At 45.3% G+C, this 23,460-nt stretch overlaps 1 protein-coding gene across 1 annotated transcript in view; it reads right to left on the bottom strand.

Annotated features, from left to right (window-relative positions):
- LOC126101258 (sperm-tail PG-rich repeat-containing protein 2-like) overlaps nt 1–23,460 on the bottom strand; it is a 124,845-nt gene that overhangs the window by 11,064 nt on the left and 90,321 nt on the right. The window contains exons 7-8 of the mRNA XM_049911945.1: nt 21,312–21,468; nt 11,547–11,785 (exon numbers count right to left, since the gene is read on the bottom strand). Coding sequence (XP_049767902.1) covers nt 11,547–11,785; nt 21,312–21,468 — 396 coding nt within the window. The remainder of the gene's footprint in view (nt 1–11,546; nt 11,786–21,311; nt 21,469–23,460) is intronic.

The following is a 23,460-nucleotide window of genomic DNA, read 5'->3' as shown; positions in this document are numbered from 1 at the left end:
ATCGGAAGTGAAAGTCAGAATTACGTAAATATTTGAACAGTAACAAACAATATTTTTGCTTATCTGCACTGTTTAACTGATAAAGAAAACGGTCGCCAGCCTAACTAGGCAAAAGAATGATTAACATTCTCGTTCAAGAAAATAGTTATTAGTAACTTTAATGGATAAACACGCGAGTGCAATGAACTCTGACACATACATATGTTTACGTTAAGATTGAAGCTAACAACTGGAGTAGCAGAAACTATTTGCAAAATTATAACAGATACCGAAACACACTATTACTTTCAGGGCTTACACAAACTGAATGGTCTTTATAACGTTATTACTATTCAATGCAGAATCATTAATTGGATATAGGTTAAGTCTCTCTCAGTTAAATACTTTACTATTTAAAATGAAAGTTAACTGGAATCCACTAACAGGTTGCTTCTCACTATCATTTGAATAAAGATATTATGGTTTTCCTAATTAGTGGTCTTTCCGTTACTAGTTACCGAGCATTAACACAATAGACAAACTGTGGATCCTGTTATACTATTAATATGCACTTCTAATGCGTTTCACAACTGCAGTTTTCCACTTTTACTACCGTGAGACACTAAATTAACATATATGTAAAATACTGACTCACCTTCTGCGATTTACAACAGGCGGTAATATGATCATTCACTAAGCGAAACTTTATAAGCCTCAGTCTTAAGAACTTTTAATTTGGAAGTTGGCAACAACATTAATAAGCAGTTTTACTAGAAAATTATTTTCAGCAAGACACATTAAATTTAACTTTCTTTTTATTATGTTCAAGAGGCATCAATTAGCAAAACACTGGGCTTTAATGTTCTTTCAGTAAGGACACTCGGAGATCACTTTAGCTCAAACGGAGAGGAATCTGAGAGGTGTTATGATGAGGAGAAAAATGAAGGTAGGTATATAAATTCAGATATAAATTACCTTATATTTGTGCACACTAACACATCCATTAAGCTGATCCTTCACTGTACATCATTGTAGTATTCCGATGCAATGATTGTGCAATGTGGTGGCAACTGCATGTTGGTAGGTGGAATTGCAGGTAGAATTGCTGGACTCTGTCATTTCTTGGTGGCGATGATAGATACAAATTCCAGAATAATTCCAACTATTTATCTATCCATCCGAGGCATTGGAAAGTAGCAGACAAAGCCCCTTTTGGAACCAGCACAATATGCATCTTTTACATGGCAGTGCACAGTTAGGTAGCTCGTCCCCGACTGACTCTTGTTCCACCTATCCTACCTAAGCCAACCACAATTTGCGCGCGCTACACAGTTCCGTTCCCGAGGGGAACCACTACACCTTTTACATAAAAATTAACTAAGAACCCTAAGTGAGGATCAGCAGTTTACATAACAGCAACCAAATACATAAAATAAGAGAGAACATTTGCACATATTGACATTTCTACCAAAATTTATTCACACAAAATCACAATTATATACAGTAAGTTTTGTTCCCTCCAAATGGGACAAAGAATTTAACTGACAGATACACTACTATGCATACAACCAAACCATGACATCAAAGTTTGTACAAAGAAAGGAGTTTTATGTTATCGATTCAATCACACACATTTACATAAGCTCCACGATGTAACATTAAACCAAAGCAAAAGGCAAAATAAATCAGCAGAGTATTAGAGATATGGTGTTACAGACTGACATGACTATGTTTGTTAAAGTAAAAATAAGTCTCACTATTTGCATGAAATTTATAACTCTATGTCGCTTGCACTTCCTAAATACTATCGCGATAATGAATGGTTGATGGCTCAGCTCTAGAGGGTGTCCTCTGGCAAAGCACCATACGTGGCCTCAATTGACGCTTAAATAATAATTAATTTCACTTTCCTCTTTTTCCTTGCTTTATAGTTGATCATATTGAGTTACGGAAGCACTGCTGTCTTCATCATAACTCACAGAATCATTTTCTGGGGATTCAGGAACGGGAAGTTCATTGTCGTTAGGTAAAGACCGAGTTGCAGAGGGCGTTCTAGGGAAGACAACTGTTAACTATTTTTTAGTTCCTAGAGATACGTTTGCTTACAGGGGGAACCATGCAGAAACAACGGTCAGTAGCATGGCTGGTGAACTCCCACAAATCACGGGGACACCAAATGCCATACAACGCCTTTTTGTATTCACCCACGCATGTAGGTTGGACGAACACATAATGAAGCATACATGCAGTGCCCATCTATTTTCCTAGTGCACTATCTTACAGCCAGAATACGCTGTCCTGTCACATTAATGTGACCACTGTCAGAAACCTGAATAACTATCTTTCGCAGCGGAGACCGCTGCGAAACGTGTAGGAAGACAGTCAGTGGGGGTCTGGAACGTACTGACAGGGATGTCGAGCCGTACCGACTCCGGCGCCGTAGCCAACTGCGCTCGGCATCTCGGTTGAGGATCCAGGGAGCGGACAGCGTCGTCGAGGTGGTAGCACATATTCTCGATTCAATCCGGGGGTTTGCTGGCCAGGGGAGTACGGTAAACTTGTCCTGGTGCTCTTCGAAACACGCACGTCCACTGCGAGCTGTTTGACACGTTGTATTGTCCTGCTGGTAGGTGTCATCGTGCGGAGGAAAAGAAACTGCATATAGGGATGCACATGGTCCCCAAGGATGGATGCACACTTGTGTAGATCAATTGTGTCTTCGTGAATGACGATATCACCCAGGGAATGCCACGATAAAATATTTCACAGTCCATAGCGTTCCCTCCTCCGGACTGGGCTCTTCCGACGGCTGTTGCAGAGTGTTTGCTTTCAGACGTTCCAGGCCATACACGACAACGGCCACCTGTTCAAATGGTTCAAATGGCTCTGAGCACTGTGGGACTTAACTGATAAGGTCATCAGTCCCCTAGAACTTAGAACTGCTTAAATCTAACTAACCTAAGGACATCACACACATCCATGCCCGAGGCAGGATTCGAACCTGCGACCGTAGCGGTCTCGCGGTTCCAGACTGTAGCGCCTAGAACCGCTCGGCCACACCGGGCGGCCGACCACCTGTCCAATGGAGCAGGGAACGTGATTCATCCGCGAAGACCACCTGTTCCTATTCCCTGGGCGTCCAGTAGCGGCACTGGGGTGCAAATTCCAGCCTTCGTCGCCGATGAACAGCAGTCAGCGTGGGTCCATGAACCAGGAGCCTGCCACGGAGGCTCAACGCAGCACCGTTGAGAAGACACTGTTGGTAGCCATTGATACATCTGGGTGGTCAGTTGCCCAACAGTTGCACGTCTATTCGCCCGCACACATCTCTGCAGCCGTCGTTCACCCCTGTCATCTAAGGCACAGCTTCCTCGGTGCCGGTTTTGAATAGTGCCGTTTCGCCACGCACGGAGTTCATTAACCACGGCGGTACCCGAACAGTTTACAATCTTGGCCGTTTCAGAAATGATTCCAGCCTCTGCCTGAAATACACTGATCATGCCGTTTCGAACGTAAATACACTACTGGCCATTAAAATTGCTACACCAACAAGAAATGCAGACGATAAACGGGTATTCATTGGACAAATATATTACACTAGAACTGACATGTGATTACATTTTCGCCCAATTTGGGTGTATAGATACTGAGAAATCGGTACCCAGAACAACCACCTCTGGCCGTAATAACGGCCTTTATACGCCTGAGCTTTGAGTCAAACAGAGCTTGGATGGCGTGTACAGGTACAGCTGCCCATGCTGCTTCAACACGATACCACAGTTCATCAAGAGTAGTGACTGGTGTATTGTGCCGAGCCAGTTGCTCGGCCACCATTCACCAGACGTTTTCAATTGGTGAGAGATCTTGAAAAACCGCTTGCCAGGGCAGCAGTCGAACACTTTCTGTATCCAGAAAAGCCCATACGGGACCTGCAACATGCTGTCGTGCATTATCCTGCTGAAGTGTTTCACAGAGATAGAATGAAGGGTAGAGCCACGGGTCATAACACATCTGAAATGTAACGTCCACTGTTCAAAGTGCCGTCAATGTGAACAAGAGGTGACCGAGACGTGTAACCAATGGCACCCCATACGATCACGCCGAGTGATACGCCAAGACGGCGATGACGAATACACGCTTCCAATGTGCGTTCACCGCGATGTCGCCAAACACGGATGCGACCATCATGATGCTGTAAACAGAACCTGGATTCATCCTTAAAAAAATGACGTTTTGCCATTCGTACATCCATGTTCGTTGTTGAGTACACCACCGCAGGCGCTCCTGCCTGTGATGCAGCGTCAAGGGTAAACGCAGCCGTGGTCTCCGAACTGACAGTCCATGCTGCTGCAAACGTCGTCGAACTGTTCGTGCAGATGCTGTTTGTCTCGCAGACGTCCCCATCTGTTGACTCACGTGGCTGCACAATCCGTTACAGTCATGCGGATAAGATGCCTGTCATCTCGACTACTAGTGATACGAGGCCGTTGGGATCCAGCACGGCATTCCGTATTACCCCCCTGAACCCATCGATTCCATATTCTGCTAACAGTCATTTGATCTAGACCAACGCGAACAGCAATGTCTCGTACTATAAACCGTAATCGCGATAGGCTACAATCCGACCTTTAACAAAGTCAGTAACGTGATGGTACGCATTTCTCCTCCTTACATGAGGCATCACAACAACGTTTCACCAGGCAACGCTGGTCAACTGCTGTTTGTGTATGAGAAATCGGTTGGAAATTTTCCTCATGTCAGCACGTTGTAGGTGTTGCCACCGGCGCCAACCTTGTGTGAATGCTCTGAAAAGCTAATCATTGGCATATCACAGGATCTTCTTCCTGACGGTTAAATTTCGGGTCTGTAGCACGTCATCTTCGTGGTGTAGCAATTTTAATGGCCAGTAGTGTAAATCGCTTCGTTTCCGCTTTTGTCACCGACTGCACTGTTTCCCGCGTTTGCCCGACACGCCTTATATACTCTCCATTGCGCCGGCCGCGGTGGTCTAGCGGTTCTAGGCACTCAGTCCGGAACCGCGCGACTGCTACGGTCGCAGGTTCGAATCCTGCCTCGGGCATGGATGTGTGTGATGTCCTTAGGTTAGTTAGGTTTAAGTAGTTCTAAGTTCTAGGGGACTGATGACCACAGATGTTAAGTCCCATAGTGCTCAGAACCACTCTCCATTGCCAGTGGTGGCATCTGCCGCCTGTGAGTGATTATCGCACGTTGAGTTGAACATAGGCGGTGGTCACATTAATGAGGCTGGACTGTGTAGGATAAATATACCTTTTTTGGATACCTAGCGTAATTGAACACTTTCAGAAGAAAATTTATTTCTTCGAAAATATAGCAGAAGTTATCTGCATTATTTACGCATTTACGAAATATTTTGTAGTTGCCTGTAAGTAGTAAGTCAGCTGCATTATATCGCAATTGTCACCGAAGCACCTCGAGACACATCAAAACAAGATCACTATTTTAAATTATAACACTTGCAACAACACTCTTATCTGACCAAGAAGCTGCTGAACACGTGATGGACATGTGCGTCGATGTACTCGATCACGTGATAACACCGTCCAGCGAGAATGATGAAATGCTCAGACAGTGCAGTCAATTGCTTATGTATCGGACTCCATATTTTGCGACAAACAACTGTAATTACACGTAATGGCTGCAGTTCGGAAACCAGAGCTAATTGCGAATTTTAACGTCGTTTAGAATTCAGTGGTACCGAACTACTAAAGTTTAGCCCATTTAATTTGTATAATATTTTATCTGTAGAACAGTATTGTAGCTGAGCCTCTACTGACTGCTCGTTTAGGTTCATTAACATATTTGGTTTTGTTTGCTACCGTCAATGTTATTTCCTGTGTCATCAGTGAGTGTCGAGACAATAACATTTGTGCCACCGTGATCGGATTTCCTTTCTCCTCTCAGATGTGGTTGTAGTTCGCAGCAGATCTATACTGGACACCATTGCTGAATGAGGTTGTAACATTTCTCTCGAGTCTTGAACTGTCAAAATTTCAACTTGGTTCAGGGGGATAGATGGAACACTGTGTACTACAGGAGGCGTGCCGTGACATTTTGATATAATTCTAACGAACTCGCCGCTGTTTTCTTAAATCCGAGATCGGTTGCTACCAATGGATCTATTCGAAATAGATTGATTCCCATGAAAACATCTTTGTTCGTTATAAACTAAACTCCACGTAATAAAAGGTAGTTCTGATATAATGTAACATACTTCCGGCCACTATATAAAACTACATGAAATTATGCGACCCTACCCGTACCGATCGTTTTGGTTCAAAATGGTTCAAATGGCTCTGAGCACTATGGGACTTAACATCTGTGGTCATCAGTCCCCTAGAACTTAGAACTACTTAAACCTAACTAACCTAAGGACATCACACACATCCATGCCAGACGCAGGATTTGAACCTGCGACCATAGCGGTCACGCGGTTCCAGACTGAAGCGCCTAGAACCGCACGGCCACACCGGCCGGCCCCGATCGTTTTACTTGCACTCGTATTTATTTTATTACCTTTCTTTTCGTCATTAAAGTCTCTGTATTTCATTTGTCTTTTAGAAATTAGTCCCAGTTTTACCAGCATCTATTGGACGTCAGAACCAGCTCTTATTCGCAGTCATATGATAGGTTTTGTGGAGGATACCTTCCATTAACTAATACTGTATACCCCAATGTAATTTCGACAATTTTTTTAAAGGCCTTTTGATACTGACCAGGGTCAAAGCATCAGTTCCAAATGCTTCATCTAAAGGCAACCGTGCAATAAGAAGCCATGTCACACTTACTTTCGAGAAAATGACTGAAAACTATGGAGAAAATGGAAAACTTCGTTAATCGGTCTCGTCTTTTCTCAACCTTTCTTTAGGTCTGCAGTGGCTCACTACATAACCGAACGAAGATTTATTATGATATTTACTTGATTTCTTTTAAAAATAAGTTGAATATGTCTCACTCTTGCACCAAACAACTCTATTTATTGTCAGAAAAAAAAACAAGGAAAGAAAGAAACGACTATTATCTCTTCACATGTTACTGAATATGATGAGGAGTCTGAGAATTACAAGAAGAAAATAACTGATACCCTAATAAAAACCACAGGTGCGGAAGGTTAACAAGTTCATTGTGCTTCTATTCTGGTGAACAGATCTGTCACGCCATTCCACGTCAGAGGTTGGCACATACGTATTAGCAAGCTTCATGACACCTTTATATTTCTCAGATTTAATTGTCAAAGGCACTGTACAAAGTCTTTCCTCACAAAAGTCAATGTAGTTGAGGCTTTTAGAATTTCATGCTTGTGTGCAGTTCACAGCTGAAAGAAACTGTACTTTGAAACAGTAAACTTCTCTTTATCAGCCTCTTTAATAACGTTACACCGAAACAGTCTTTCAGGGTGGAACAAAAAGTTTAACAATAGACCTTGCGTAACATCAACCACAGTGAACTTCTTGGAAGCATTTCACATGATAGAACTTGGCTACTATTTGAGTTAATGACAAAGCAAGCCCGCGACATGTGTGGTTCTTGCCCAAACACCCTATGTCGACAATTGCATTCCCTGCGTTATTCTCAAATGGTCCCACGGACAAGTCTTATTTCTGCACAAGACGATAGACCAGTTTTCAAAGTATGCAATTAGTAAAATCTCATTTTATGATTATTGCACCAACGCCTTCAATTCTGCCAACTAGTTTTACTGAAAATATGATGTTTTAATTGTTTTTAATTAATTAAAAAGTAAATTAAGATACATTATTAACTTTCGTAATGCTTCGCCTAGACAAAATACATCAGTTTCGTTATCCTGAGTTCAAAGTGAAATTTATTTTGGTAACTTTCTACGGATTTTTATTTTAGTATGTATTTAGTCCTTCCTCCCTCTTTCAGTCCGGTTCAATAATTACACTGAAAGCACGATTTGTATACGAAAAGAATCAGAAATTTGTGAGGGTCTCCCAATGTCATTTGGGTGCACCAAATTATCACTAACTGAAATTTACGTGAAACTTAATTTGACTCATAATATACAACGCAATTCTGACGTAGCGCTTGTTCGAAGAAACTAGAACAGAAACAGAGACCTCAGGTTTTTGGTGGGCACTTTTGCAGCAGTGGTGACCGTCTTGACAGACTGTCGACCAGTGTAGATGGCAGGCACTTTGGCAGCTACAAATGTGCAGGATTCCAAGATGGCGCTGTATTGTTTCTGCCTAGGTGCCTAAGGTGAAAGTGGCAGCTCGGACGCTGTATTTCACTGCGTCGTATTCCTGTTATTTTTGTACTGAACAATAATAAACACACTTTACTCGGCATAGTTTTTGTTCGTTATTTACGAAGTTAAATGACACCTCAGTCCACATATGAAGCCGTGAACCTGCAACCTGGGGAGCAAACGACTACAGGATAAGCATAATAAGTACACATTAAAACCAAAAAAAAGAAAAAGACTCACCACGAAGGAAAAGGAATTATCCGAATGGGGCGGAAATCCGCAGACGCAGATGTTATCAACTCAAACAAATGATTACAATCTCAGAAAAATTGGACGATTTATTCAAGAGAAGGAGCTTCACAAACTGAGCAAGTCAGTGACACTTTGATCCATATCTGGCCCTTATGTATGCAGTTATTCGGCTTGGCGCTGATTGATACAGTTGTTAGATGTTCGCATGAGGGATATCGTCTCAAATTCTGTCCAATTGGAGCATTAGGTCGTCAAAATCCCGAGCTGGTTGAAGGGTCCTGCCCATAATGCTGCAAAAGTTCTCATCTAGGGAAAGATCCGGTGACCTTGCTGCCAAAGGTAGGGTTTGACAAGTAATAAGAGAAGCAGTAGAAACTCTCGCCGTATGCGGACAGACATTATCTTGCTCAAATGTAAGCCAAGGATCACTTGCCATAAAGAGCAATGAAACGGAGGAAAAAACATATCGTAGACGCACCGATGTTCTGTAAGAGTGCGGCAGATGATAACCAAAGAGGTCCAGTTATGAAATGTAACGGTGTCGCAGACCATACGTCCTGGTTGTCGGGCCATTTAGAGAGCGACAGTCTGGTCAGTATCCCACTGCTGCCTGGGGGGTATCCAGACACGCCTTCGCTAGTCATAGGCGCTCAGTTCGAAACGAGACTTTTCACTGGAGACACTTCTGCTCAGGTCAATGAGAGTCCAGCCGAATGTGCTCGACGCTACTACACTAGTGGCCATTAAAATTGCTACACCAAGAAGAAATGCACATGATAAGCGGATATTCATTGGACAGATATATTATACCAGAACTGACATGTGATTACATTTTCACGCAATATGGGTGCATAGATCCTCAGAAATCAATACCCAGAACAACCACCTCTGGACGTAATAACGGCCTTGAAACGCCTGGGCATTGAGTCAAACAGAGCTTGGATAGCGTGTACAGGTACAGCTGCCCATGCAGCTTCAGCACGATACCTCAGTTCATCAAGAGTAGTGACTGGCGTATTGTGACGAGCCAGTTGCTCGGCCACCATTGACCAGAGGTTTTCAATGGGTGAGAGATCTGGAGAATGTGCTGACCAGGGCAGCAGTCGAACATTTTGTGTATCCAGAAAGGCCCGTACAGGACCTGCAACAAGCGGTCGTGCATTATCCTGCTGAAATGTAGGATTTCGCAGGGATCGAATGAAGGGTAGAGCCACGGGACGTAGCACATCTGAAATGTAGCCTCCACTGTTCAAAGTGCCGTCAATGCGAACAAGAGGTGACCGAGACGTGTAACCAATGGCACCCAATACCACGACAACGGGTGATACGCCAGTATGGCGATGACGAATACACACTTCCAATGTGCGTTCACCGCAATGTCGCCAAACACGGATGCGACCATCATGATGCTGTAAACAGAACCTGGATTCATCCGAAAAAATAACGATTTGCCATTTGTGCACCCAGGTTCGTCGTTGAGTACACCATCGCAGGCGCTCCTGTCTGTTATGCAGCGTCAAGGGTAGCCGCAGCCATGGTCTCCGAGCTGATAGTCCATGCTGCTGCAGACGTAGTCGAACTGTTCGTGCAGATGGTTGTTGTCTTACAAACGTCCCCATCTGTTGACTCAGGGATCGAGACGTGGCTGCACGATCCGTTACAGCCATGCGGATAAGATGCCTGTCATCTCGATGCCAGTGATACGAGGCCGTTGGGATCCAGCACGGCGTTCCGTATCACCCTGCTGAACCTACCGATTCCATATTCTGCTAACAGTCATTAGATCTCGACCAACGCGAGCAGCAATGTCGCGATACGATAAACCGCAATCGCGATAGGCTACAATCCGTCCTTTATCAAAGTCGGATACGTGATGGTACGCATTTCTCCTCCTTACATCACAACAACGTTTCACCAGGCAAAGCCGGTCAACTGCTGTTTGTGTGTGAGAAATTGGTTGGAAACTTTCCTCATGTCAGCATGTTGTACGTGTCGCCACCGGCGCAACCTTGTGTGAATGCTCCGAAAAGCTAATCATTTGCATATCACAGCATCTTCTTCCTGTCGGTTAAATTACGCTTCTGTAACACGTCATCTTCGTGGTGTAGCAATTTTAATGGGCAGTAGTGTAGAAACGGACATATAGGTGTACAGGGGTCACTGGTAGCAGCCACAAGGGCTGCTGTGAGCTCCATTTCTGTGAGTCGCCTCTAAATGGCTCTTGTTATCACTGCCATCAGCTGCAGATCGGATCGATGAATGTGGCGAATCCAGGGATCTGAGTGGCTCTCTGAGGACTGTTCGCTCTTCCCATTCTGTCGTCTATCTACGTTGACCGCTTCCTTCTTGATGCTGTGTTCGGCCGTGGTTCCCCCTTCCTGTCGAATAGTGGCATCGCTCTTATTCAGATGACGAGCGGTTCACCGAGTACTCCAACCTGCTTCTTTGACCCAAACTACACGTCCTATCTCAAGTGCTGACATCTGTCTATATTCTCCACGCACCTGTCTGGAGGCATAGTTACTGTCCAACTAAGTACAAACTGTTCAAATGGCTCTGAGCACTATGGGACTTAACATCTGAGTTCATCAGTCCCCTAGAACTTAGAACTACTTAAACCTAACTACCCTAAGGACATCACACACATCCATGCCCGATTCAGGACAGTAGCGGTCGCGCGGTTCCAGACTGAAGCGCCTAGAGCCGCTCGGCCACACCGGCCGGCCAACTAAGTACACGGAATGAAATTCGCAAAGACCTTATTTCCTGATATCGGCATATCCCCTGTTTACTATCCTGGGCAGTCGTGTGGTGATATTGCTCTGCAGCGTCACACGTTCATCCATCGACCGCCAAAATTTACAATTTTGCATTTTCCGTCGATACCTCTACGAATACCAGTTTGTGACCAATTTGCGTAGCTCCTCCGTGGTGCGTCGGTTCTTTTGTCTCTGAGTTTATATCCATGGGATTGTGTAATGGGGCATCTACTTTATAAGGAGGAGAAGTTCTGGTATTAATGCCAAGTCAGATAAACTTTACATAGATCTGACTGTCTTACCTCTAGCTTGAGCTGTGTAGTCTGCGGAGTGGTAGACTTAAATAAGGATGTGTAGCCACCACCAAAGGGAGACGGCGTGGGCAGCTGATAGGCGTCGGGCGCCGGTTCGAACTCTGCCTCGGGCTTCTCGAAGCCCATCCGGCGGGCGGCGCTGGAGTCGAAGGGCGCCCCGGGGGACCTCTGGCGGCTGATCACCGCAGCGGCACCCAGCGTCGACTTCAGCTCGTAAGCGCCCGGCCCTGGCGAACGGCGTCAATGCCGGTAAACCAGCACTGATATCACGAAAATGCAGCTGGTTATAGGATAAAGACAGGAAATCTACAAAAGGCCCATGGGATAACTGGTGTAAGGATTGACAACAAACTACATTTAAAAATTGATGACTAGACACATCTACATCTACTGCTACATATGCCGCCAGGAGGAAAAATGCAATACCCTCAATGATTCAAATGGCTCTGAGCACTATGGGACTTAACTACTAAGATCATCAGTCCCCTAGAACTTAGAACTACTTAAACCTAACTAACCTAAGGACACCACACACATCCAAGCCCGAGGCAGGATTCGAACCTGCGACCGTAGCGCTCACGCGGTCCAAACTGAAGCGCTTAGAACCGCACGGCCACACCGGCCGGCTCCCTCAATGATTGTTTTCAGTGGCATTATGATATAATTTGAGCATTGTATTGTACCGTTTGTTAACTGGGGACCTAGAATCGACGGAGAGGCTCCGTCCCAGCCGCAGCCGCAGTGGTCCACAACCCCACGACGACTACCGCAGTCCACTTCACCCCTCCGCCGCCCCACACCGAACCCAGGGTTATTGTGCGGATCGGCCCCCTGTAGACCCCCCAGGGAACGTCTCACACCAGACGTGTGTAACCCCTATGTTTGCGTGGTAGAGTAATGGTGGTGTACACGTACGTGGAGAACTTGTTATTGCAGCAATCGCCGACATGGTGTAGCTGAGGCGGAATAAGGGGAACAAGCCCGCATTCTCCAAGGCAGATGGAAAACCGCCTAAGACCCATCCACAGACTGGCCAGCTCACCGGACCTCGACACAAGTCCGACGGGCGGATTCGTGCCGGGGACCAGGCGCTCCTTCCCACTCCGGAAAGCCGTGCGTTACAGCGCTCGCCTAGCCGGGCGGGCTAATTTGTGCATACTGAGTGGTGGTAGTATCGGTGATTCATTTGTTACCGTCAGCGGCGATCAAATGGCGCACAGGTATCCCGTCTGTGCATCCTCTGTTTTGAATCTTTAGGCAATAACTGCGCTGAGCGTAGGGGTGAAAACTGTTTGCAACATTTATTCTAGGATACAACCATACTCCGCCGATGAACACGTGTTTCTCTTGAACAGCCACAGCCAATTGAATGGAGTCGCATCATGGGATTGTGGGAATCTCGATAGATGTATCAATGGATTGCTGCACGATTCGCCATCAACGAAATACGCACTGTCCAGCCACATTGTTATAAGCAGCTTCGAGATGTCATGTTTACAGTTTGTTGTTGATGTTGTACGACATGGAATGATTAATAGCGTGGTAGGTATAAAAGGGAACTCACAGGACGTCTGTGAACGTTTCGCAAACTGCCCTCACGGTTAAAAGGTAAAAATTACGAACAGGAATGATTACATGCTCTCAATGCTTCTGAAAATCCCAAGTACGCGAAATGTTTACGTCACTCCGTGATGAAAGTCCACTAAGAATGGACACGAAACCTACGATCCGGTCCTCCTCACTCCCAGGTATTACTGTCGTCTCTGGTCAACAGGAACAGTGACTGTTTTGTTCCTGTTTGGGTGAAGCATGCATGATAATGTGGCCATTAGCGCGTACTCTGTTAACTTTCAGTCACTACATAAAAAATAGTCACAAACAGCAGTTAACCAAAGACTAATAAGTTGCTAGAAGATAAATGTGCTCTAATTATTATCATTCAGATAGTTATAAAAGAGATGAAAATTTAATTGTGATGGGGAGGACTGGAATTCGATAACAAGAAAGGAAGAGAAGGAAATATAGTAGATGAATATTGACTGGGAGACAGGAATGAAAAGAGATGAAAATTTAATTGTGATGGGGAGGACTGGAATTCGATAACAAGAAAGGAAGAGAAGGAAATATAGTAGATGAATATTGACTGGGAGACAGGAACGAAAGAAGAAGCTGCCAGGTAGATTTTTGCACAGAGCATAATTTAATCATTGCTAACACATGGTTTAAGAATAATGAAAGATGAAAGGCATCTGGGTATGCAGGAAGGTTTGAGATTGATTATACAAGATGTTAACAGTAAAGGTGCAAATATTTTTATTGGTGACTGACGACAGTGTACTGAACATTACATTACATCAGTATTTACTTCATTTGTAGACTAATAATTGTAGCTGTTAGGAGTAGTATGTTCTTATGTTGGTTAGTACATCCATGTTCATGTGGCAAGAGCAAGTCATTAATGTTTATTTGCCCCTGGGCAGCAGGTCAGGTGTTGATGTGTGAACGAACGATACAGAGCGGTTAATCTATATTGACAGGCGTAGTTCACTTTGTGGTGTAGTTACGACTATGCAGAAAACATAAAGTAGGAAATTATGAGACATGTTTGTGAGGAGACTGTCAGCTGCAGAGAAAAACCAACTAACACACTGAAGTGGATACATACTAGGGTATCAGTGATCACAATATCCACACTTATACTCCAAACACCCAGTATAATAGTTTGACGAGGATTTCGAATGCAGACCTGAAAGTATAAGAGATGTCCAGCGATAGATGTGGACTGTGACCATAATTTGACACTAACTGCAAACTAAAGCTGAAGTCATTGCAAAAAGATGGAAAATTAACAAGATGGAACCTGGATTAATTGAAGGAACCAAATGTTGTTGAGAATGTCAGTGAGAACATTAGACAACGTTGCAATGAAAGAGTAAAAGGAATACAGTAGGAGGAAACTGAGTAGCTTTGAGAGATGGAATAGAGCCGCAGGGAATTACATAAGCAAAAATACCAGACCTAGAAGACATCCCTGGATGACACAGAAGATACTGAATTTAACTGACTACTTACAAAAATTGAGTAAATGACGGATATGAAATGAAATACACATAACTATGAAGTAAGATTGACAGAAAGTGGAAAATGGCTGAGCAGGACTAACTAGAGGACAAATGCAATGGTGCTGACGTCTGCATAACTAGGGGGAGGATGATCCCACCCAAAGGAAAATTAAAGAGACATTTGGAGGAAAGAAAAGGAACTGCAGGAATATCAAGAGCTCAGATGGGAAGTCAGTACTAAGCAAAGAAGGCAAAATTGAAAAGTGGAAGCAATACGCTGAGAGTCTATGTAAGACAAGCAAACTTGAGAACAAAGAAAGGGAAGAAGATGTAGGCGAAGACGAGGTGGTAGATGATACTGTGAGGAGATCTTGACAGAGCACTAATAGACGTAAGGCGAAACAATGGCCTGGAGTGCACTACATTCCCTCATAACTACTGATATCCTTGGCAGAGCCAGCAGTGACCAAATTATACAACTTGGTGTCAAGGATATGCGAGACAGGCGAAATATCCTCAGATATTAGGAAAAATGTAATAATTCCAGTTCCAAAGAAAGCAGGTGATGACAGAAGTGAATACTACAAAATCGACTGTTTAATAATCGTGGTTCCAAAATACTGACACTGATCACTTACAGAAGGGCAGAAAGCTGGTAGAGGCTAGGCTTCGAGAAGACCTGTTTAGATTCCTGAGATAAGTAGTAACACGCGAGTCAATAGTGACCTTACGAAAGGGATGAGTAAGGGAAACCTGAGGAAAAGGCTGTTTACAATTTGTACATAAATCAGACTGCAATTGTAAAAGTCGAAGAGCAAGAAAGGGAAGCCATAGTGGAGAAGGGAGTGAGGCAGATTGATAGGCTAGCCCCGATGTTATTCAATATGCACCTTGATCAAACTGTGAAGGAAACATAGGAGAAATTTGGAAATGGAACTTAAGTTCAGGGGAAGAAGGAAAAACTTTGACTTTTGGCAATGGCAGTGTCGTTGTGACGGAGACAGCTAAGAACTTGGAAGATGAGATGAGTGGAGTGGAGAGTGTCTTGAATAGAGATTATAAGATGAAAGTCAATGACAGTAAAAGGAGCTAAATGGCATGTAGCTGAATTAAATCAAGCGATGCTCACAGATTTAAATTAGGAAATGAGACACAAAAAGTAGTAGATGAGCTTTGCTATTTGGGCAGCATAGTACCGAAATGATGACCGAAGTAGGGGAGATACTGTATAAAACGCAGGCTGGCAGTAACAAGAACAGTCATTTTGGAAAAGGAGGGATTCGTTAACACGTAATATAAATTTAAATGTTAGGAACTCTTTTCTGAAAGTATTTGTGTGGAAGTGAAACATGGACATAGGCAAATTCAGAAAAGAACAGAATAGGAGCTTTTGAAATATAGTGCTATAGAAGAATGCTGAAGATTATATGGGTCGATATAATGACAAGTGAGAAGATACTGAATCGAACTGAAGGAAATAGAAATTTACGTCACAAACTGAGTAAAGGAAGGGACTGGTTCATAGGGCAGAACTTGGAGGCATCAAGGAATTGTCAGTTAAGTAATGGAAGTAAGTTTGGGAAGTAAAAAATTTGGAGGGTGACCAAGACTTGAATACAGTAAACAAGTTGAAATGGATGCAGGCTGCGGCGGTTATGTAGAGATAAAGATTCTTTGGCAAGATAAACTAGCATGGAGAGCTCCATCAAGCCCGTCTTCGGACGGAAGACCACAACAACAGCAATTGATCTGGCTTAGGCTAATGACATTGGGAAACAAATTAAGTGTTCCTTACCAACACTTTGTCACAAATACGGATAGATGAACTAAACTTCAGAAAATGTTAGACAATTTATCACACCCAAAAAGGGGGAATGCTCCGAGCTAAATTATGGTTTGCTCTTTCTGGTGGATGCACATGCCTAAAATATGGTCTAGTGATACACTAAATACCGCACTGTGGTTATTCCTCTCAATGGAGGACGAAACCACCTGTCAAAGGACAGTGCTATATCTAGACACAAGTTAGAAGTACTTCAGTGCTTATCTGTGGCTGGGAGGAGCTACGCCACGCTCAAATACTTGATCTCCACATCTGCAGTGATTTTTCCGATCTTTCCTCCCAAAGGCGCATAAATAGGCGGACAGATCTGTTAATGCTCGATTACGCTATTATTGACAACTCACTGGAAACAGTAACAATCACAAAATACCTAGGAGTAAGCGTCCTGGATGACCTAAAGGGGAATGACGACATGAAATTAATTGTAGTGAAGCAGATGCCAAACTGAGATTCGCTGGAAGGATCTTAAGAAAATGTAATCCATCGACGTAAGAAATGGTTTGTTCTACTGATTCTTCATTACTGTTCATCTCTCTGGGACACCAACCAAACAGGATTAACGGAAGAGATGTAGAAGATTCAACGAGCAGCTGCACTTTTCGATATGGGATCGTTTAGTCGGTGCGAGAGCGTTACTGAAATGCTCAAGGAACTCCAGTGTCATTCCTTACAAGACAGGCGTTATTGCTGAAATTTCGAGACGGTACGTTCGAAGAAGAGTTAGGCAAGATATTACTATTACTTCCTCAAACACGAAATGATGACGGCCAGAAATTCAGAGAAATCAGAGCTCATATGGAGGTGTACGGACAATTATTCTTACAACGCACCACTCGCGTATGGACCAGGGAAGGTGGCAAATGATAGTGGCATTTGAGATTCCCTCTTCCACACACAAAACACATGTAGAGGCAGGCCTTGTTATATAACAATATAACAGTAAGTTTCAGCACTAGGGGGGGGGGGGGGGGGCACGAATTGTTAGTGCTCTATACAACTTTCTTCCTTGGTTGCTGTACCCATCAGTTTTGGCCAAAATTCTCACATGTGTAGGTACCCAGCAGCTTACCAACTCTTTGTCTCGATATTATTGATGAATGGGAGTGTCTTGGCTAGACTGAACAAGTTTGTCTATTGGGCACATGCGGAGAATGGATTGCGGTGCTCTTAGGGAAATAGATCAGATGAATTCTGTCGCTCAAACAAGTCTTATCTGCTCCAGTGCACTGATCACTGTACAAACTATGATATTAGAAATCTAAATTAACACTGGATATGTTGACCCTCGCAGGTGGCAATCTAGCACACACTTGAGTAGGGACAGAAACTTGAGTGGGATACATACCATTAACTCCTACTTCATATGTACCTGTTCCACAGGGTTTCCTTGCTTGTGAGCATTCGGCGAAAACCGAGCCAACGACTTTGCAAGCAGCGATAAAACCGGTTCCCGTCAGATCACCGATGTTAACCGCTGTCGGGCTGGGCTAGCACTTGGGTGGGTGTCAATCCGGTCTGCCGAGCGCTGTTGGCAAGCGGGGTGCAATCATCCCTCGTGAGGCAAACTGAGGAAATACTTGATTGAGACGTAGCGGCTCCGATCTCGTAAACTGACAGATGGCCGGGAGAGCGGTGTACTGACCACATCCCCCCCCCCCCCCCACCCCCATTTCCGCATACAGTGAAGCCTGTAGGCTGAGGATTACAAGGTGACGGGTCGGTACTGTTGGGCCTTCATGGCCTTTTCGGGCAGAGTTTAGTTTTAGTATTCATAAAAACCATTACGCCCTACCACAGACGAGGGACTAATGTCGTGTGACTAGGGCCTCCCGTCGGGTAGACCGTTCGCCTGGTGCAAGTCTTTCGATTTGACGCCACTTCGGCGGCTTGCGTGTCGATGGGGATGAAATGATGATGATTAGGACAACACAACACCCAGTCCCTGAGCGGAGAAAATCTCCGACCCAGCCGGGAATCGAACCCGGGCCCTTAGGATTGACAGTCTGTGCGCTGACCAGGACAGACGAGGGACTGATCAGATGGAACGGTATGCACAGTCAACTTTCTCACAGACGCAGATATGAAAGGAATTACGATGTACTTGGTGCGATTCCCTCTGACGGTGGTCGTACATAATTGACCTGCACCATAACGACGAGGTAGCTGCTTCTCTCGTTCCTAGTCGACCAAATGGAGACCCACAATGAGGCCCAATAAAACTGCCAGGTATTGATAAAGCTGCCCACAGGAGTATTCGGCACTTTTGTGTCCTTCGCAACTGCAACTCTAGTCGTTTACATCGACATCGATGGTGTGTGCATGTACGAAGTTACATTAACATCCAACCATGCCTTATGGGTATTACACTTCTTTGTCAGGCTGTGTAACTCAAAATATAGATACACATAGCGTATACAGGTTGATTCAGGTGCCCCTACCGTTGTTCCTTTATGCAACCTGCAGTGTTGCAGCTGACCTTCATAAATGATGTACGAGGTTTCCATATTCTCCCACTAGCTACATGCAAACAATTCGTCCTACAGAAAAATGAGCAGGACCTCTTTAAAGAAAAATTAATGTACTTACATTTTGTACTAGGGTACGTTTTCGCTGGAGGCCTCGGTTTCAGAGTTATTCAAGAAAAACGTACAAAAGTGACCTTCAAATGCACCTCCATCCCTCAATCATACTTCACCAGTCACAATCTCTAGTATGCTGTTTGTGACATTCACTGTACAGAAGTTTACTACTACACGAACAGTTCCAGATATTCGATCTCTTTCGGTCTCTATTGATTGGGCTGTTGTTCCAATAGCATAGTCGATTACTTCATTGACATTATTAATTTAAACGAGCCCGTGAGGATAATGAACGAAAAATACGTTTGTAAATGTTATGTTAAAATTAATTACGTTGATAATTCGATCCGAACTTAACCTAAGAAATCTTGACAGGTGGGGACTGAGTGTGGGAGTGGGAGTGCGTTTGAGTGTCATTTTTTAACTTTTTCTTGAATAACTCTGAAAATACCGTCTCTAGAGGAAACGCATCCCAGTGCAAAATTTAACTACATTACATTTCCTACAAAAAGTTCCTTTTCATTTTTTCTGTAGGACTAATGGTTTGTAAGTAACGAGGGAGAGAATATGTAAATCTTGGACGAGGTTTTTGACGGCCAGCTGTAACATTGCGGGTTGCATAAAACGCCAATGATAGGAGCACCTGAATTACCCTGTATAAGTACTTTTTTACGAGGACAGGACAGGCAGTCGACCGCGTTTGTTGAAGGCACCATCCCAGCATTTGTCTGAACTGATTTAGGAAAACCCGAAAAACCTAAATCTGGATGATCAGGAAAAGCGGACACCATTCTCCAGAATATGAGGTCTTGTCTCATATGGTAGGTCCCGACTGTACGAGAGACGTGCAATAAGTATTGCTACAATTTTTTTCTGACAGAAGGTATGTTTTTTTCAGGATTTCTATACATTATGTTATTCCCCACTCTTTTGCCTTCCCTTTTTTTTTTTTAACAATATCTCTGTTGAACGCGATGGTCTTGCACTACCTTACTGACAGCGCCTGTACGCCCGCATGGTACCAATTGACTGGTCGACATCGCGGCCAGTGTCTCGTTGCATCAGCAACCTCCGCATCACCCACCTTCTGCTTTCCGAGAAGTACATCCTTCACTGGGCGAAACAGATGAAGTCAGAAAATGCTTCGGTTAGGCGGCAAGAAACCCAGCGGCACACACCTTTGACCACCCCAACTTGTGGACGAGTGTGTCAGCACAGACGTCCAGTTGAGCAGAGAGTTGCGACCGCTCCGGTCGCAGGTTCGAATCCTGCCTCGGGCATGGATGTGTGTGAGGTCCTTGGGTTAGTTAGGTCTAAGTAGTTCTAAGTTCTAGGCGACTGATGACCTCAGACGTCAAGTCGCATAGTGCTCAGAGCCATTTGAAACATTTTTGAGCAGAGAGTTGTTTTGGCTGCGTCAGTTATCTTGAATGAAAGTTTCTGCACATTGCAACACTGCAGGAGTCACAGCCGTGTGCGGCCGGCTGTCACGTGGCAGATAGGACAGGTTTGCACGACCTTGTTGCGATGATGACAGACGACTCGCCCTACGACTCACCGTCCTTTTGTTCACTGTCAGGTCTAGATTGACATTCCGCAAGTACGTATGAATATTTCCAATACTCTGGTTTTCCGCCAAAGGGAACTCAATGACAGCTCTCTGCTTGGAACGCACGTCCCCTACAGACGCCATTTTGAAAGCTGCGTACAGCGCCGCCACCTATCGGAACATCATGGAACTATAGGGGTGAAGCGGGCGTGTTTCATGTCGTCTCAAACAAATTCTTCGTTTTTTCAACAGAAATATGCCGAGAAAAAATGTGTTACATAACTTATCGAACGCCCCTCGTCCAATGTTCTTCGATTTACACAAAACCCCAACAAATAAGTTATGATTTAAAGCGCACCACTCCACTGGAATGACTCATACCCGGGTTCCCGGGTTCGATTCCCGGCGGGGCCAGGGATTTTCTCCGCCTCGTGATGACTGGGTGTTGTGTGATGTCCTTAGGTTAGTTAGGTTTAAGTAGTTCTAAGTTCTAGGGGACTGATGACCATAGATGTTAAGTCCCATAGTGCTCAGAGCCATTTGAACCAATTTATTGGCTCATACCTGTATTAAAGGCCACCTGACTGCCAGGTACCAGTTTTACACCATCTGCAGAACTCCAAAGCGACCGTTCAATAGCAAGTTGTCCGATGAGGTTATTTTGTTAGTAATTTAGTTATCTACGTGACAGGATCCGGTATAAAAAGTGCAGCCTCATACCAGGGACCACGGAAACGGGCGGCGGCGGGAACCTTTCGGCGAGCCTGAGGAACGGGGCGGCGATCATGGAGCCCGGTCTGCGGTCCACCAGGTCCCCGCGCACGTTGTAGCGGCACGGGTCCGGCCCCACGGCTCGCGACGTGGGTTCCGCGAACCTCTGCCAACAGCAACGGCGCGGCATCGCTTCCACAACAGATGCGCTACACAGAGCATCTACGAGAGCTATTCAACTACTGGGTAGGAAGAGCAGGAGGGAGAGGAGGAGATTAGTGTTTACTATACTTATATGGATATGGTGTCTGTTCTTTCAGATATGTCCGAAAGAACAGACACCATATCCATATGAGTGTATAGTTCTGGCAATACCAGCCATGACCTTCTTCTTCTGTGCGGATGCACACATATTCCCCGAACTCTTACGGGACTCGGTAAGAATGTCTTCCACAAATAATGAGTGTGCTGGGGTGGGACACTACGAATGTAGTGTGTGGACATACAAGGTGAGAATGCGGGTCTCGCGGGAGGCGTGCGCGAGATATTCCCTGCAGTCGCGCTAACCTCTGTGTCCTCGGTGGCTCAGATGCATGGAGTGTCTGCCATGTAAGCAGGAGATCGCGGATTCGAATTCCAGTCGGGGCACACATTTTCACCTGTCCCCGTTGATATATATCAACGCCCGTCAGCGGCTGAACGTATTGATATACACTCCTGGAAATTGAAATAAGAACACCGTGAATTCATTGTCCCAGGAAGGAGAAACTTTATTGACACATTCCTGGGGTCAGATACATCACATGATCACACTGACAGAACCACAGGCACATAGACACAGGCAACAGAGCATGCACAATGTCGGCACTAGTACAGTGTATATCCACCTTTCGCAGCAATGCTGGCTGCTATTCTTCCATGGAGACGATCGTAGAGATGCTGGATGTAGTCCTGTGGAACGGCTTGCCATGCCATTTCCACCTGGCGCCTCAGTTGGACCAGCGTTCGTGCTGGACGTGCAGACCGCGTGAGACGACGCTTCATCCAGTCCCAACCATGCTCAATGGGGGACAGATCCGGAGATCTTGCTGGCCAGGGTAGTTGACGTACACCTTCTAAAGCACGTTGGGTGGCACGGGATACATGCGGACGTGCATTGTCCTGCTGGAACAGCAAGTTCCCTTGCCGGTCTAGGAATGGTAGAACGATGGGTTCGATGACGGTTTGGATGTACCGTGCACTATTCAGTGTCCCCTCGACGATCACCAGTGGTGTACGGCCAGTGTAGGAGATCGCTCCCCACACCATGATGCCGGGTGTTGGCCCTGTGTGCCTCGGTCGTATGCAGTCCTGATTGTGGCGCTCACCTGCACGGCGCCAAACACGCATACGACCATCATTGGCACCAAGGCAGAAGCGACTCTCATCGCTGAAGACGACACGTCTCCATTCGTCCCTCCATTCACGCCTGTCGCGACACCACTGGAGGCGGGCTGCACGATGTTGGGGCGTGAGCGTAAGACGGCCTAACGGTGTGTGGGACCGTAGCCCAGCTTCATAGAGACGGTTGCGAATGGTCCTCGCCGATACCCCAGGAGCAACAGTGTCCCTAATTTGCTGGAAAGTGGCGGTGCGGTCCCCTACGGCACTGCGTAGGATCCTACGGTCTTGGCGTGCATCCGTGCGTCGCTGCGGTCCGGTCCCAGGTCGACGGGCACTTGCACCTTCCGCCGACCACTGGCGACAACATCGATGTACTGTGGAGACCTCACGCCCCACGTGTTGAGCAATTCGGCGGTACGTCCACCCGGCCTCCCGCATGCCCAATATACTCCCTCGCTCAAAGTCCATCAACTGCACATACGGTTCACGTCCACGCTGTCGCGGCATGCTACCAGTGTTAAAGACTGCGATGGAGCTCCGTATGCCACGGCAAACTGGCTGACACTGACGGCGGCGGTGCACAAATGCTGCGCAGCTAGCGCCATTCGACGGCCAACACCGCGGTTCCTGGTGTGTCCGCTGTGCCGTGCGTGTGATCATTGCTTGTACAGCACTCTCGCAGTGTCCGGAGCAAGTATGGTGGGTCTGACACACCGGTGTCAATGTGTTCTTTTTTCCATTTCCAGGAGTGTAATTCTCATTAGTGTTTAACGTC

The sequence above is a fragment of the Schistocerca cancellata genome, chromosome 9 (genome assembly GCF_023864275.1).
Source record: "Schistocerca cancellata isolate TAMUIC-IGC-003103 chromosome 9, iqSchCanc2.1, whole genome shotgun sequence".
In the NCBI taxonomy this organism is placed as follows: Eukaryota; Metazoa; Arthropoda; class Insecta; order Orthoptera; family Acrididae; genus Schistocerca; species Schistocerca cancellata.
The sequence above is the reverse complement of the archived record's forward strand: the minus strand, read 5'-3'. Positions and strand labels throughout refer to the sequence as shown.